Genomic DNA, 18,065 nt, shown 5'->3' with positions numbered 1-18,065 from the left:
CTCGCATGCTCCTTAAGAGGCATACTTCAGTCTTTAGTCATGCACTCGCCGAGACTTCCTGGCCTCAAAATGCTTAGATATTCTTTATTTCCACTTACATAAAAGATTCACTCAGTTGGCACCGAAACACACACATGGCGCTGCAAGATTGAGGTCACCATCATATAACACGGCAGTCCCCAACCTTTTTCTCACCGCGGACCGTCCAGTAAAGCTCTTTCTATTTTCTTGCGGACCGGCTAATGAGGAGGGCGACAACTTAAGACAAAATTATGTGAGGGTGGGATAGGTGCACGAACGGCACCCGCGACGGCAAAAAAACAAGTTCTAGCAATAATTTATTTTTATTATTATTACTACAACAACTTTTCTCATTTCAAGTAGGAGGGCAAGATTGAAAACGTTAATATTTTTTACTCTGACGGACCGGCAGGTTGGGACCACTGATATAGCAGACAACAAATAAATAAATAAAATAAAGAGTCGAGAACCAGTTGAGAAGACTGAATTTGGCTGGCGAAGAATCCCAGCAAAGTCCCTCTTAGGTGACTGGATGGCGAACCACATGTGCCAGTAGCTCAAAGTTACAGGGAAAAAAGATGATCGGTAAAGCAGTTGAGCAGGCCAACTTTGACTGGCAAGCAAGTTAAGCAAAGTGACAAAAACACTGCTTGTGTGACAGCTTATAACTGTGGAGGTGAAGGGAGAACAAAAAGTGGCAGGTACTTGCATAATATAGCACGGTGCAATGTCACACCATGATCAATATAACTAATTTCAAACAGGCCACACTCCCTTGCCCCCTTGTGCGTCTTTAAGGGAAAACATTTTTAAAAGTCTGTTTATATTGTGGTCTAACAGCGTCCTGAACTCCCCAGATTGCTTCCAACTGAAACCACTCTAGCCCCCTGAATTTGGGTCATTTCTGTGTCAAACTAGCTTATTTTCTCTGTGCTCAATGAGTATCATCACAAATAATAGCAACCATCCTTTTCTACTTCTATCTTGTTTATTGTTCTGGGTAAAGTAGTGCACATATCCACTAGAAACAAAACATAAAATGCCATAACCTTGAAAGAAAGTTTTATATGAAGATACAAGTTAAAAGGTAAAACACTTCACGATTCATTGACTCCAATTGACTTTAATGACACTTTTCAAGTTCTCCTGGGAGTATTAACATTTTTGGCAGATGGGTGACTCAAACAATAATGGCTCATCGTTTTAATTTTTGTGGACCCATACTGGGAGACGCTGACATGAAGCTGTCAAGAAATCAAAGCGCTTGTAATGTATGCCCCAAAGGGACATGAACACAACAGGGACACTTTTAGCCTTCTGTCTGTCAGAAGTTAATTGCCCAAAACCATTACCAAAGTATATTTGAAATACAAACAGTATAAACCTTTTTACTATACAATTGAACTTTATATCCACCATTATCTTTTTTTCTCCCCCAATTTCTTTCAATGTAATTCCAAAATGAAAATGCAAAGTCTTCTTTTTTCAATTGGTTGCTTCTGGTCCTCACCTTCACCTAATTCATTGATTATATACAAGTACTACAAACATTGGACCCGATTGAATGTTTCAGTGACTTTGCAGCTTTTTAAAGAATTCAACATAACTCCCATCGGGTACTTTCATTATTTCCTTTCTCAAAATAAGGCAATGTAACTGTGAAAAGTGCTGACAGTTGTGTTTAGTGCTGAGTTGAATTGGCTTAACCACAGCCCGTTTTTGTCAGAAGTACTGAGGGATAAGATGACCCTCTTAGAGCTTTGTGCGTAATGTGTTGGTTGGTGTGTGTGTGTATGTGTGTCATTGTGCTTCTTATGGGACTGTGTAGCTGATGCCGACTGTTGTGCCCTTTTAATGAGACGACAGCTAGTTATCTCTATTTCATTTTGGACACCATTTTATGATTCACACGTAAATGATGAAAATCTCCCCCTGGAAATGACGATTGGCCTATTCAGCCAGGTAAAGCAACAGAAGGACAGCAGCGTTATCTTAATAGCGCGAATAAATGAGTGCGGTGATGGCACTCTCTGTTCCACCAGGACGTTCCTTTAACTCTCTGGATGGACAGATGAGCTTTTGTTGCTTAGGAGTTCTTACCTGTGACAAATCAAGACAAATGATTCTGCAGTTCAACCATTGTGTTCAATGTGGGATTAGGAGGAAGAGTTTTGGAGGATCCACAATTACTACATTTCTTGAGCCAGGCAAAGCTCTCTAATGCAAGGACATAAAGAGAAACATGCATGCGCAAACACTGTTCACTGGACTTGTTTTGGACCTGATGTCACAGCATGAAGTTGCTGGGTTTTAAGTCTGTGGTTCTGAAAAAGCCATGAATTTGTAATTTGTCCTAACAGCTGTAAATAGGCTTTGCAGGGGTAAAGCTGCCTGTCTTTCATAGAGATGATTTTCGTAAGCAGCTTAGTGTTTCCACCTCCTCATTACGCACTCTAACCTATTCACGTTGATGGTGAGACATGGAATTATTTTAGACACCCATCCTCTTCTATCGAATTAGCATGATATTAATGTGCCAGTCGAAGTAAACTGGAGGCTCATCCTTGATTCAATGGTGCCTTTCATGCCAACACAACAATGGATGCATGAGTTAAATTGGAAAAATGTTACTTGAAATATATTTAGAAACACTGTTGCTCTTTTAGCAAAAATCAATTATCATATTTAATACAACTTGAAAGAAAGTGATGCATGTGGTGATGATGTGTATTTTTCATGGGTATCAAAGAGAGGTGGACTTTAATCAAAACGGCCTTGTGTTTAAATTCACATTTGAAATGATCAGTCATTGTTTTGCACCATTGCAGTGAGAGAGCCTTATTAGAGTGATACAATGACACAAGAATATTTATTTTTTAATTTAATGCTGTGTATGTGAGACTTTGTTTAGAATAGTAAATGCTTTAAATGAATAAGAAGGGAAACTTTGAACTTAAAGGAAAAAATGCATCTGTTATTACTGTTTTTAAATAAGCCAAACTCCAAGTTTTACCACATTAAACACATTCCATTAAGATTTTCTGGACTTGCTGGTGCCAGTATAGTAATAAACATTGCACAATAGTGAGGAATAATTAATCACTCCATAAATGTAATAGGCCTAAGCATACTTTAATTTATTTCTCTCAATGCAACATATTTTGTACAATACTACTGTAGTAGCTTCAATTGACCGTGTTATTTGTACGAGCACAAATTCAATGGTGTTAGACTGTATTACCATCTAATCTATGTACCATCTAATAATTAAACCAATGAGCCTCAAAACTAAACTAAACACCATGATTATATGTAAATTGGTATTATGAGCACACATTCATTGTTAAAATTAAAGTTTCAGTGAAATCTACTCTGGCGGAAAATGTAAGTTCCTTTTGAATTGATGGACACAGATGAAATTTTAAGAAAACACCACATATCAGTTTGCAATTTATTCCTATTGTATTCCTATTTGCCTTGTGACCCCTTTATAGAGGTTGTCTCTAGTGTGGTCCCTTTCTGCTTCTCATGCCCACAATACTATATTCCTATTGTACTTGGTACTGGTTTTTAACCATTTTTGCAGAGGTTTTGGAGACCCTGTAGGTTCTTGGATTGTGTTTTCATGTTCTCTTTCCTTTGGTTAAGCTTGTTTCTTACCTGCAGGGTGAAGGTGTGCATCTAGCCATCCACTTTTTTTGCCAACCCTGCAGAGCCGCTTGTCAATGAGTAAACCCATCTTAGCTAATAATAATAACCTTGCCGAGAACCATCTTTCATCAAATTACATGAGGATATTGTACGAGGCATGCTGAAGAGGCAGCTGAGAGGCATAGTAAATTTACAGCTTGTCGTGACAGCAAAGTATTGTTGGGAGATTTTATATGACAGGAAGATAAAGTTTCATTTTTAAGTGCTTTAATTTCAGAATATTAACTGGAATATACAAAACTGCATTTTTACGTCAGATTTTATGTATGGAAAGACTAATTTGTGTTTTGAATACAAGTGTATTTGTCTTTTTTCATCCCTGAACCAAAGTGTGTTGCACACGCAAAGAAGAATTCAAAGTGCTAAACCTACACCTTACATTCTGTCATTGTTTGTATTTTAGATGCCAAAGAGATTGTCTTAAAAGCCCAGATTCTCGCAGGTGGGAGAGGAAAAGGTGTGTTTGACAGTGGCCTCAAAGGTGGAGTGCATCTAACAAAGGAGTGAGTATGCCCATCGTTATCTTTTTTCTTCAGCAGGAACATTTCTTACACTTATAAAACTTCTATTTTGATGCATGACAAATATATATTTTCCTATGTTTTCATTTTCCGTGTTAACATTTTGGAATTCATCTTCACCAGCCCAGCAGTTGTTGGTGAACTGGCCAATAAGATGCTTGGTTTCAATCTGACGACCAAGCAGACACCTAAAGACGGGGTGAAAGTAAAAACGGTAAATTGGCCCTGGAAGATTTTTTTGGGGGGTCATACCCAATAATATGTAATTTGATGGTGTGGTTAGATGGGCATGCTAAGCACTCTTCTACTTTATTGAATCTCTCCAAATTTATCCAAAGTTTCCTTAATTTCTGTACAACATGCTCTTCTCTAAGGAAGAGCTTAATGGCAAATTTGGTCTTTAAATAGTGCTCTTCAACAAGTGTTTAATATATCCACGTAAAAATTTTAAGAGGGATATCTTCAATACAATAAATTGTTTTGATGTTGTTGTTAATTGTAACAAATGGGCACTGCTTTTTACTCTAATTATTTTCAGGGCTCTTAGCTTCAGACCTGCTTTCCCTAAACTAGACTGCATTCAAATTCAATTAAAAACTGTTTTAGGCAATACCAGGCAAGATCTGCCACTGGCAGGTGTTGAAGGGCTGAGTGAGAATAGTCCTTTTAGTCTAAGCTTGGCCAATCATATGACAGCCACAGCTTAGCTGTCAAGTTTCCAATGAAGCTCGAATCCACTCTCAGGCCTTACTGCACCACAGAGCACAGAACGACCTGCATTGGGAAGTACTATTGCATCTACTACATGGATACGCTGTCAGTGATGATAGAGGGTTGAGCAGAGCTGATGGGAGATGCGTGAAATATTGCTGTGGAATAAGACCATATAGAACAAAAAGAGCGGATTCCAGATTGTTTTATTTTGACGCAACATGTACAGGTCTACTGGAAGTTGAATGACTGTGAGAAGGACTGACCAGATAAAAATAGCTGAGGGTAGATAAGGCAATTAATCTTATTTTACCAGTTGATAGTTTGGAAGCAAAAGAAAAAGAGAACTATACTGTCCCTTAATCTAACCAATTCCCTATGTTCCTCTTCTGCTTTTCCCAATTAGCCATGCCTGCTTTACTGTTCTCTTTTTTTAGCTTAGTTTGCTTCAAGTGATTAAGTGATTATGCCAGTTTTTCCTTCTGTGAATATTCAATATTAACTATTGTATATATTATATTTTTCACGCTCTAATGGGGTCGGCAAATTATTACCCTTCCTCAATCACAGTCGCAAGCAATGAACAGCATACTATCACAGATGTATTATTCTAGCCAACTAGACTGGTGCAACAGCCACCTTGTTACTTTTAATTATGTCCAGGTGATGGTTGCTGAGGCGATGGACATAAGCAGAGAGACTTACTTTGCCATTTTAATGGATCGTTCCTGTAATGGTCCTGTTATGGTTGGAAGTCCCCAGGGAGGTATGGATATTGAGGAAGTAGCAGCCAGCACCCCAGAACTCATCTTTAAGGTACGCCATTTGTGGTGAACACTCCACATACTATTGTAGTAAAAAGCCTTCAAAAAGAATAATCAAAAAAATAATTTTAAATTTAAATGGGCCATTTGCACATACTGGTGTAATAGCACATTTCTGAGTATACATACACCTCAACCTTAGTCAAGTGAACGCCAATAGCTTTGCAGTCATGTCCTCGTAGAAGGTTTTGAAAAGACTATGTTCATCCTCAGTGCTTAATCTGGGCAATATTTAAAGAATTCTTAACCAAGGAACTCTTTTTATTATTGGAGTTGTTTTATCAAAGTGATAATATGTACAAATTTACAAAATATAAACCTATGAGACTCGGACATTGTTGTCGAACTTTTGTACAGCACATTCATTTTAAAAAACAAGCTAATGAAACAGGTTTTTCACTCCCACTCGAACAGGAGTCCATAGATATATTTGATGGTGTACAAGACGACCAGGCAGTTCGCATGGCAGCTAATTTGGGTTTCAAAGGAACTCTGCAGAGACAGGTAATCATCAACATGAGGTATTTATGAAAGCGCAATACAGTATGACTCAGACACAATGATATATAATTATTTTTTTCCATATACCCAGTTTACACAACCGCTGCATGCTTATTTATAGACAGAAAATGGTATTCTTTTTTTTTTAAGATGTGTGCTGCAAAGTGTCTAAAGACAATTGTACAACAGTACCATTTCTCGTGGTTCTTTTCCCTTGGTTTTGTTTAGAGATAGAAATAAATGTAATTGAGTTTACTAAAAGTAAATAACACACTTTAATTTTCATCTGGCTGTACAATCAACATTATTTTATTTATTAGGTCCACTTTGTTGAGTATAATAAAGCAATCGTATCTTAAATATACTTGTCGTAAATATCCCATCAAATCTTGGCCCTTCTGCCGCATTTAGTAACAATTGTGATGAGCATACTAACTCATCTGTCTAAAATTATATTTGTTGATGTTTGATCAACATAGATTTGATCTGAGTATCCAAAAGAAAAAAACTCAAGACAATGTGACAGTGAAGGTGATCTGCCATGTTTTGTTGTGAATATGGAAGGCTGATTGGTCTTGGTCGGGCCGGCTGCTCAGATCCGAACCATCAGGTAATTACTTTCCTCAATGGACTTTACAGGCAGCAGATCAGATTAAGAGGCTCTATGATCTCTTCTTGAAAGTCGACGCCACTCAAGTTGAAGTCAACCCTCTTGGAGAGACTCCTGAAGGACAAGGTACCTTCTCTTGTTATTCAAATTAATGTATATTTCAATGTCTTTATTTTGTGTAGGGTGGATATGGACTAGCTGAAAGATGCACATAGGCTTTAGAAAATGCTTATTTTAAAAGACATTTAAATATTTGTCATTATTTTTTTCCTGACTGAAGATTTTTGAGGCTATGGTTTAACTTTGCGCTACAAATTAGAAATGGTATTTCTGCAGGTGTGACACAGAAACACGAAGATGGTTTTCATAGGGTAAAATAGGTTTAGTTATTGCTTTGGTTGCATTTAGGCTCCCTAAAATCATTAGGGTTTTTTTTCATTCACATACTTGCTTAAGGAAGAATGTGTGTTGTTATCCTTGAATATTTGAAAAAGAATAACTCCTTTCAGAACCAGGTATTTTGAGTGGGAGGCTCTGTACAGACAAGAAATTGAAAATTGTTTTAGATTTTAAGTGGAGTTAATATTGCATCCAGGAGTTCTATTGCAATGGTCAATTCTTTTGAGGCAGCAGTTGATTATTAAGTTAACCTATGAAATAGTGTTCGAACGAGCCACAAATATTTTAAAAAATGTCTTCTTTTTCTCATAATTACCTGTTTGCATGCGACACCTCTGTACTTTGTCTTCTCCTGTCACAATGGTAAGCCCTTACTTTTGTCTGATCTCTTCTTACATGACCAGTGGTCTGCTTCGATGCTAAGATCAACTTTGACGACAATGCCGAGTTTCGTCAAAAGGCTGTCTTTGCCATGGATGACATGACTGAGAGTGACCCAACAGAGATGGAAGCTGCCAAGTGGGATCTCAAATATATTGGTCTGGATGGAAACATTGCCTGCTTTGGTATGGAAAAAAATCTACATATATAGTATGTTTAGTTGTGAGTTGCAGATAGATACAAAGTTTCCATACATAGTTTCCAAATGTGTTGCCTTGTTACATAATACAAATACAGTGGAAATCAACCGTATTTCTATATGAAAACTTAGATCAAGATAAATGATGCATCAAGGTTTATCACTAAAATATCTGATAGACTCGTACGTATATACAGTCATACCTCTACTTACTACATTTTCAGGTTGCAAAACCTTTTGAGATGCAAATGAGTGCCTCAAGATATGAAAAACAGATCCAAGCGACGAAAACGAGAGTACATTTCCTATATCCATCTTTTTTTATTTTGAAATTTTCGTGGATGCACTGCTTCTTGCTTTAATTTCCCTACACTCTACTGGGCTTTCATTGGCTGTCTCACAACAACCCTCAATGTTTATTTGACTGCCGTTGTCTGCTTGAACTTAAGAAGTGCCTTGATGGACTCGCAGTTGACAACAACTCTTCATGTTTCAAGATTCTCTTATGGGTTTTTTTACCGCCGTTCATCGTTACGGGCTTGAAGTTTTGCTTGGAGTAAGCTATGACCGCCGAGTACTCTACTACTCTTAACGGAGCAGGAGTTAATGCAATGCTCGGAAATACACGAGGAATTCAACGAGAAGGCAGCTGAGCAGGAAGCAGCCACCATTCCAACAGCACAAAACAGAAAAAAACGAGACAAATTTGTTGGTATTTTTGTGGGGACCAATTTATTTCGTAAGTAGAGGTACAACTGTATACTCATATTTCACTCTTTTTAAGTTGAAAAAGAAAATATAATGATCTTCACAATAACATGACATTGGAACTGTGCTAGAAAGACATTTTAATTCCACTGTATATCTTAGCTCCTGTGGGACACGGTGAAGTCCTTACTTAAGTAAAGACACTCTGGGCACTATTCTAATCCACATTACCTTCTGATGATTCCAGAAGGGATGCCACCGTAAATAATGTGTTCTAATTAGTGATAATCCACCCAGAATGTCTCTCGTGAATTGGATTGTTAGCGGTCTCATTAAAGACTCACATAATTGTCATAAATCAATGCTTTTTCAGTTTACAGCAGCACCAACAGGTACACCATCTTCTTACCCTCTCATGAACACATAATTCCACTTTGCGCTCTTGGTTACTCAAATATATACAGCTCAATATGTTTTTTTGATTTTTGTTTTAGTTTGATTAACAATACGAATTTGGAGGTCCAATGCCATATAAAATATTAAAAATATGATTATATATTGTGTATAATGTATTTACTGTGTATTTGCCTTACAGAAGAGTTGGTTGGGCAGGTATTTGATCCTCAGTCACTTGGTTACTGAATTCAACTCCATTCATCTGCAGAGACATTTTACTGTTATTTTTATTTTTTTTAAATAATAACCCAATTAAATTTTTAGCACTGTTAGGTGATGTTCAGAAGTCTATAATTCAAGTCTATAATAAAATGGGATGCGGAAATTTAAACATCATGAATGGTAATAGGAAATGGTTGCAATAAGGCTCCATTGGCTGCTTGTCAAGACCCAAGCCAGCCCTTCCACAACCAGTTTTTTGACAATCAGATTAAACTGCTTTTGGTTGTCCTTCATATTTGAATTTATTTTCATAATTCCAATATAATGCTGATTTCTTTTTAATCTCCTTTTAGTGAACGGTGCTGGATTGGCTATGGCCACATGTGACATCATTGATCTTCATGGAGGAAAGCCAGCCAACTTCCTCGATCTTGGAGGAGGAGTCAAAGAGACACAGGTGTATGAGGCCTTTAAGCTTCTTACTGCTGACCCAAAGGTAAAAAAAAAATACTAATCACAGCACATTAAAAATAACATTACTTTTATACACTTTTTTGTAAGTAGGATAGTCATTGACCCTATTAGGTCCTTTCACATCTGATTCTTGGATAATTTAAAAATAAGTTGAATTATAGGCCGCACTCCAGTCTTTAATCTCATTTAAGGCCTGTTCATAAAGTTGTCTGTTGTAGAAGAAACATGCACACAATTAGAGACCAGGTCACAAGGTTATAATTATCTTTCAGCTTCAGTATGGTAATCTACCCATCCATCCATTAACTGTACTGTCTTTGGTTTTGTGTACTTTTATTGAACTCACAAAAACAATGTACCTCCTCATTAAATGTGCGAACGTTCAAGAATTACTTATATTTTTCCATATTCTAATTATATGTTGATATTACTACTGATATCAATTACAGCAGTACTATAATGTAGAATTATCATAGAATCATTCTTTATTCTTCCACAATAACATTTGTTTTGACTCTTATTCCCACGTCTTACCACTTTATATCTGCCTTGAAACCCCCAAACACCTCAACTGTGTCCCTTGCTTCGATGTCTCTGGCTCATTGTGCAGAGAAGAGAGAAATGTGATGTGAGTGCATTGATGATACTAAATGGAAGATGCTTGGCCTGAGATGACAAAGGCCCTTTCTCTTTTTGCACTGTTCCATCTGTCATAAGAGCATTTATTGCGCTGACCGTTATTATTTCCTGAATGCAAATGGAAGCAGGGGACCCGAAGGGGCGAAAAAAATAGGAAAACACTTTCCGAATTATTGGGAGGGGAAAATACCATGGTCGTTGTCAAGTCATACTGTAACATTTTGTGCAGCATGGGTCAGCAGAGCATTCAGCTTTGTATTTCTATTGCCTCTAGCATGTTTGAAGGATTTGTTTACCAGACAACAATAAATTGCCCAACTTCCTCCGTGACCACATATTGGAGTGTTTGTGCACAGAATTCCTGAACGCATGGAGGTTTACTTCACTTCACCTGTAGGCAAAATGCTGGTGAAGGCAGAAAATAGCAAATAAGCCTTTTATTGCTCTGTGCCTGTCCAGCAAAGAAAGTGACATATAGCAATGACTTCTTTGTCCAACTCAAGATCTATTTTGTTCTCAAGCCTCCAGGAAATGTTATATACTTAAGGAGTAACATTTGTTAACAATGACAAACATTTTCTAGCCTTTAACCCAAGCCATCAAAATGTATATTTCTAACCCGTTTTCAGTCCAAGAACATTTAGTCCATGTTGAATCCTACCTATTGAGCTAGAGGGATGCACCACTGCATATTCACCAACCATCTTAATTTTTTTTGGGCTGCCTTCTGCCCATTTATTATTTCCTTTTTTTCCCTTTTACTGTAGACTTTCATCTTGTTAAATCGTATTATAGTCAATGCGAGGAGCCCTATTCAAGTCTATGCCTGCTAGCTAAATCCTCCACCTTCTGCTTTTTCCCTTTCCCATACGGCTACCTAAGGCCATATCTAATTATGGTGAGAAAGTAGTGGTTGCAACCAGAACCAGGTGCATTTGACCATTTCATCAGCCTTCAGATGAAATGCCCTAGTTCGCATGATGTGTTGTTATATTGTAACATTATGAAGGAAAGCTTGCAATGGAAATAACATGCCTTAATCACACACATGAGAGTGTAAACATTAAGATTCTCTGTCAAACGCCACACATATTACAATCCGGTAACTTTATTCACAAGCTGGTTCTTTTGAAAATAAATAAAGCGGCAAGCCTGTGGGAGGCGCTTGGTCCCCTTTGTTATAAACACAAAGGCTAACCCAAAATGAACAGGAGAAAAAAATCAAATGAGTCCCCCCTAACCTTAGCAGGATAATTGAGTTCGGTCCCAGTGACAAGAATATTAGACAAAAACTAAATGTGAGGCTGGCCATGGAGGTTACATGTATTTAGCCTGTTCAACAATCTACAACAATGCAGTTGCTGTGTGGGGTTTTGTGCTGAAAGGAGAATATGCTGCTGCATGTTTCATTTCACAAAAACATAATAGCTTCCATCGCTCTACCATAATCTGTAAAATCGTTCTGGGAAAACCTGTGATGACGTACCCCATAGCATTAAAAGAAAAAATCAACAAGCTATCATATGGTCATGGCAAAGCACTGCGAATGATTTAAACACAGGATGACACAACATTAATACTTTCCTCCCTTAAAATCTGAGCATAAAAACAGTTTTTCAGTCTTATTTACTGTGGTAGTCCTCTTTGAACCAAGTCAGTGTTAAAATAATAATTTATGAATGACAATACAGTATTAAAATAATCCAAAACAAAATATCAGAAGCAGACAGTGAGGAAGGACGCAGAGATAAGATATGATATATACAACCCCAATTCCCATGAATCTATATTTTTTTGTTAAATAAAAACAGAATAGGCAGAAAACAGAAATCATATTCAGCCAGTATTTGATCATAAATACATTACCAAGACATATGTTTGGTTTTTAGAAAGTTATCATTAACTTAGAATTTTATAGCTAAGACATATACAATTATTATATTTAAATCTTACTAAATGGCCAATTTCTTAATCATATTTCCCCCCAAATCCAGAGAAGTTAGTTATAAGGTACTGCATACTGACATTCATTTGTTGGAAGGCTGGGCTAAAAAGGATCAATAGGGTCACTACACATTCAGACCTCCATTCGTCTTCCGAAGGTTAATTTGAAGAAGTGAAGCGATTGTCTGAAAACTTGCAAGGGAACTGAAGTCTTGTCAGATTGATTTGGCCCTCAGAGAACCTATGTCTCATCTGTCTCCTTCACCATTGCTTATGGGTAGGCGAGTGCCTTATATAGTGTATTTTTCAAACCAGATCTATTGGTTTTTATGCAACATCATCAGACAGCACATTACTTAACCATCATTTATCCATGAAGACCATGGACTGCTAGTATATTGTCTGCATCATGTCGCTCTTCCAATTTGACCCTGTAGATTTTCACACATCAACAAACAGTTCCGAAAGGCATGCCTGATTGAGTGTTTCCCTCTCCAACATTCCTTACCTGTGAGACATCGATATAGGATCTGGGATTGGAGTGCCAGCTAATTGAGCTCTGCACTCTTTTTTCTCCTTATGCTACAAGGAGTGTTTTGATATTGCTTTACCTACTTCACACTTTTCGGCCAAGGGGCACAGCTCTGTCATTAAATTGGGCCTTTTGTTTCCATGGGGGAGGAACATGACTGTGACTGAGTATTATTATAAAGTCGAGCAGTCAGATTGTGGAATATGAAGAAATATATACAGTACTTTATAGTGTACTGTAAGACTTCAGAATACGTGATACCAATCTTTTCGCTCAGTTTGATGTTACCTCATAGATACCTTTTCAGTCACTGCAATGGAACAAGATCTAGGATCTATTTGCATCCACTTTACACTGCTAACTAGGAGAAGCCAAGGGAGCAAATTAGAATTCACTGCCATTAGTGTCTTTGCAATACAGCATTGCAAAGCAGTTACCTCCAACTATCACATGTATTCCAGGTCCAGCTGCCATTCTGTTGTGGTGTACATCGTGTGTTGGAAATTATATACAGTAAATGCCGGGGGTGCAATTTTGATCAAGCTCACACTATTTTTTTATTTTTTTTTATGGAAGATAAATTCTATATTTATCTTACATTCAGTGAAAGTTTAATTGGCTTGTTACCAGTGGTTCTTAACATCCTCTTAATTAAACCCCAGAGGTTTGTTGAAACAGGGCCTCGACCGTGTGCCACACTTTGTCGTCATTGCAATTCGTCCACCATTTCCTCAGTTTTCTATCCTCTATTTGCATTTTAGGTCTAACAAGCTATTCCATTGAGGAATCCTCTTCTTAGAAAAAGTACTTGTCCTTTCATGTCATATACAGGTGTCAGTTAAATATGACCCTTGTCACAGCAGTCTGACTGTTTGACAAATGTTACGTCATTTCGGTTTTATATTTCAAATTTAACCAAAGCTGAAAAATAACTGCAGAGTCCTTCATCTAATCCCTATTGATAAGGCCTTCAATATTGTTATCATATTGAGGACCAAAGTGGGTTCCATCCCAGTATTTTGGGAAGCATTCCTTCACAAACACATCTTCTATCGTGCTAAAATATTTGCAGGAGTAGTGTGGTTTTTAGTGTTGCCCCATTACACACCCTTGTGCTTATGTTTTCACATGAACTGAGATTGAAGATGCTCAAACATCAGATTGATGAGCTCATTCATGTTCACAGGGCCATCTATTGACACCATAAACACTATACCCTCATTAGTCGTACTGAGCTATTACTGTTGGGTATATTTTGAAACCATTTATTGAAGTTAGGCCTGCCTCATTGAAGTGCAAGTTAACTGTTATGAGAGCAATTTAATGCTCCTGGAAAATAAATTATCTGGGTAAAAAATGAATACCCTGCAAACTAACTCTCAGAAGCTTTGAAAAGGAAGGATGGATGTTGTTTTTAACAGGTCAAAGTTCATTATTTTAGCACAGTATGAATCGCTTCATTAACAGAATTCAGGGCAAAGAACATTGATGAAAAACATTCCGCTCAGGTTGACACCTAATGTTTGCTAGAAAGCTCTGCCTGTAGGATTCCCCTTCTAGCGTTGGTATATTTAAAAACGGACGAGAGCCGTTAACTAGATGCTTTGTATAAATTAGTTTCCATGACCTTCTGTCTTCAGTTTTCCCATGTCCAAATTGTAGATGTTTGGTGTTTTGTAAGAGCCACAGTACAAGGGATTCTATTCCGCCTAATTGAATTTTCCAACCCTGATTCAATGTTACCCTCTTCTTTGAGTCTCTGATGTCTATATCATCTTGCATAATGGAGAGATGATGAGACTCGCTTGTAGCATTGGCCCTTGATATTTACTAAGAAATATACCTCTGCCGTTTCCTTTGTATGTTTCAGAACAGGATAGAATGTAACATGAACTGCATAGACACAAGACTTGAGTTAACCCTCTAAGCGCCAAAGTTGCAAAATTGCTGTTATTTAACGAGCCAAAGCTTCGAATCTGGTGCCGCAGCAAAGTTGTTTTTCTTTTGCACATATGGCCTTTAAGGTTTAATATAACTCACTGCAAACGGTGAGTGCATTTAAATCTCAATATTCTATATTATTCAATTCCGGATGAAGACATATTACTATGACATCTATCTTGCCTATTTTGTTGTTCTACATTTCCTTCATCCATATATTACTGTCCCTGCATTCTGATAAGCGAGAGCCAGAACAAAGCATTTGTATCTGCCTGTGTGATCTCCGTTCGATGTCTGGATTGACGTGACAATCTGATGCTAGAAAAATCTGCCATGTTCACTACGGAGGGAGACAATGCTGAATGCCTTAGTGCGGTTGTTATCTCAGCCAGTATCTGCTATAACCAGTGGAGGCTGCAGCTAGCCAGATTTGCATCAGATAAACTTAACATTGTCACAAAAAGGAATACAATACTTATGAACCACGGTCTTTTTTCTTTTTTTTTTTCTTCACACCATTTTATTCAATAGAATGCGAAAGGTTACATATTGAAAAGAGAATTATTTTTTACAAATTATATACGGTAGTATTTTTGGATCGTGGATTGCACAATTTTTGTGTTCAACGCGGCAATGAAAATACATGTATCAATGCAATATTTTCTTTCAGACCTAAATTTTATTTTTTAGGCCATTAAATGAAACCTTTAATGAGAGGTATTAGAGCTGTACAAGCCCTCCCGTATAAGCCGTACCCTTAAAATTGTTGAATTTTACAATTTCTCGCATAGTAGTGACAGGCAAAAGTGAGTTTTTTCACGTTTTATGCAAGATAAGTTTTTATCATTTATAAATTTTGATTTGTTTATCTTTTCTCTATTTTGAAATAAACGACCGTATCGGCCGCATTGTCTTGCGTTATGGCGTTTCGTCCTTGCACTTTTGTGCATGTCGTCTTTTTATGCGCATATAAGCTGTACCCTCGATTCAGTCATCATTTTTTGTCCGACAAATGCAGCGTATTAGCGAGTAAATATGATATATCACAAGTCTATTGTACATGTAACTATATACTACTGACAGCCCTAAGGAAAATTCAGATGTGGGAGTTGGTCCTGCAGTGTAAATCTTACCTAATTGAGCGCCCTCTATAAACAAAAAGACTCATAGCAAAGACAGCCCGTGTGTTTAAAAGTCATGAAAACGGGAGGAAAGGAGAGCCCAAATGGTGGGAGTGGGAGAGTCAGAGGTCTTACACTGATTTCATTGTCCATCAGGACACAGGATGGCCTGCATCAGCCCACAGGATTGATGTTTGACAGAATAATTAGAAAACTGTCTTTGCCTGTAATCACTAGAGCTCATCTTGCAGGAGAAGACTTCCATTTGCTGTCACTGATGCCCTCACGCACACTTACTCACAAACAGCCAGTCCAAGCCATCTGTTGTTGACTGGTAAGTGGGGCAGTGGCTTGATAGAGTAGTAAGATGGGAGTGTCCCTGTTTATTCTTAAAGAAGAAAAAGAGACCGTGTGTAGAAGTGGCGGCAGGGGTGGCACGCATGGCACCCTTTCACTGACTTGCTAGAAGCAGCAATGGAGAACTTCAAGGTTTATGGCCCATGTAAACTGATTTAATGGAAGTTTTACTGCTTTGGCAGTCAGCCTCTAATGTATTTGAGGTAATTTTATAGGCATTCTCACTTGGAATACTAGTAAGGGCCGCCTAACACCAAGCGATGTGGTCACAGTCATTGACTGCCACACAATGTGTGTGGTTTTGAAGATAGTGGTTTTAAATAGCCCATCGGTGGACACCAGTTTTAGATAACGATAACTTTTTTCAGGATAGTTCGACAGAAACGATACCAGCTTTAGGTTGAGAGGCTAAAATTTAAAAAAATGGCTCTAAACAATTACATAAATATAAAATATTCTGTCTTGACTTCAGGGCTGATTAGTTGCTAATTGATTGTGTGTCACTTGGAAAAGCAGCACACAACACTCGCAGATTGATTTTGGGCGGGGGGCTAAATTGACAATAAATTTATCAAATTAGTCAAACACGGAGAAGGGTGAAATGAAGACTGTAAACCTAGCTGTTACTTGTAATGTGAAGAGATTCCCATTGCAGATATATGCACTCATGCAGTAATTCTCCAAATGCAAGTTTGCTACTGTATCATCCTAAGTGTAAATGCATAATTCATTGTTTTACTATACTGTGGTTAGCATAATTTTACATTTGTAAGACTTCAGAATGGTAAATAGCATGTGCATTTTTCTCTTTTTTTAGTTCAATATGCACTATCATCAGGAATTAAATGATTAAAATTTAAAATACATTACTCAATGGCCAGTTGAATGGTCAGTAAGAAAGAGTGTGGAATCCATTATATGTTGCCCTAGTCTAAAGAACCACAATATGCAAAAAAACATTTGATAAAATGAAATGAACATTTTGAAATCTTGTATAAAATCCTTCTGAACCACCTACAGTGCAAAGGTCACATTATTTTTTCCATCTCATGCGCCTTTTTGACATAGATTAAGGTGCTCGATGAGACCTCCATTGATCTAAAATCTACTCGGGGTCTTTTTTCTCCCCCCTGAGGCTTTTATTGGACTGGCTGATCCCTCTAATACCTGAGCAAAACCTTAATGGCTAATTGATATGCTGTTCTGCTCTCTAGAGCTCCATCAAATGTCTTCGGGGCAAAATGTCATCTTTGTTAGACTCCTACCGTAAAGACATCTAAAAATTCCCCTCATTTACATGTGAGAAGATCTATTTTTCCATTTGTCAAGACCTTAAAACATTGTTGAAACCAACTGTTCCCTCCCAACAATGTTGTTTAATGATACAAAGGTGCCGAGTATACATACTACACAGATTTTTTTTCACCACGCTTTGGCAAGTTGAATTTCAGTAATGCTTGCTTGATTAGGCTTTGCTAGACCTGACTATTTTGCGTACACTCAACTAAAATTCACTAAGTGAATAGAATTACCTGAGAGCCTGGCATGTGTACTTAGAAAAGCAAATCAATTCATCCAAATGTTGGAGTCCTTAGCAGAGTTGTGTCAGAATAGCACTCATGCCTTTTCAGTAATTGCTGTAGTTTGCTCATTGGTGAGGTTCAAAGACAGTATAGTCAATGTACCAGAAAGACACGTACCGTGCTATTAAAAGTATGTCTCCTTCTAGTTATATTTTGCTGCTTATTCATCATTATGGACTATTTTTTCTCATAGATTTCAACACTCAGAAAGCATTGTTTATAAATGTTAAGCCTTAAGTCGCTAATTAATCACAGCTCTGAAGTGATTGT

The 18,065-nt window shown here is 37.5% G+C and overlaps 1 protein-coding gene across 1 annotated transcript in view; it reads left to right on the top strand.

The window, feature by feature from the left end:
• suclg2 (succinate-CoA ligase GDP-forming subunit beta) overlaps nt 1–18,065 on the top strand; it is a 145,116-nt gene that overhangs the window by 112,923 nt on the left and 14,128 nt on the right. Inside the window, exons 7-13 of the mRNA XM_077602209.1 lie at nt 4,136–4,235; nt 4,377–4,467; nt 5,628–5,780; nt 6,203–6,292; nt 6,929–7,025; nt 7,703–7,864; nt 9,558–9,700. Of these exons, the coding sequence (XP_077458335.1) occupies nt 4,136–4,235; nt 4,377–4,467; nt 5,628–5,780; nt 6,203–6,292; nt 6,929–7,025; nt 7,703–7,864; nt 9,558–9,700 (836 nt within the window). The remainder of the gene's footprint in view (nt 1–4,135; nt 4,236–4,376; nt 4,468–5,627; nt 5,781–6,202; nt 6,293–6,928; nt 7,026–7,702; nt 7,865–9,557; nt 9,701–18,065) is intronic.

The sequence above is a fragment of the Stigmatopora argus genome, chromosome 6 (assembly GCF_051989625.1).
Source record: "Stigmatopora argus isolate UIUO_Sarg chromosome 6, RoL_Sarg_1.0, whole genome shotgun sequence".
Classification (NCBI taxonomy): domain Eukaryota; kingdom Metazoa; phylum Chordata; class Actinopteri; order Syngnathiformes; family Syngnathidae; genus Stigmatopora; species Stigmatopora argus.
The sequence above is the reverse complement of the archived record's forward strand: the minus strand, read 5'-3'. Positions and strand labels throughout refer to the sequence as shown.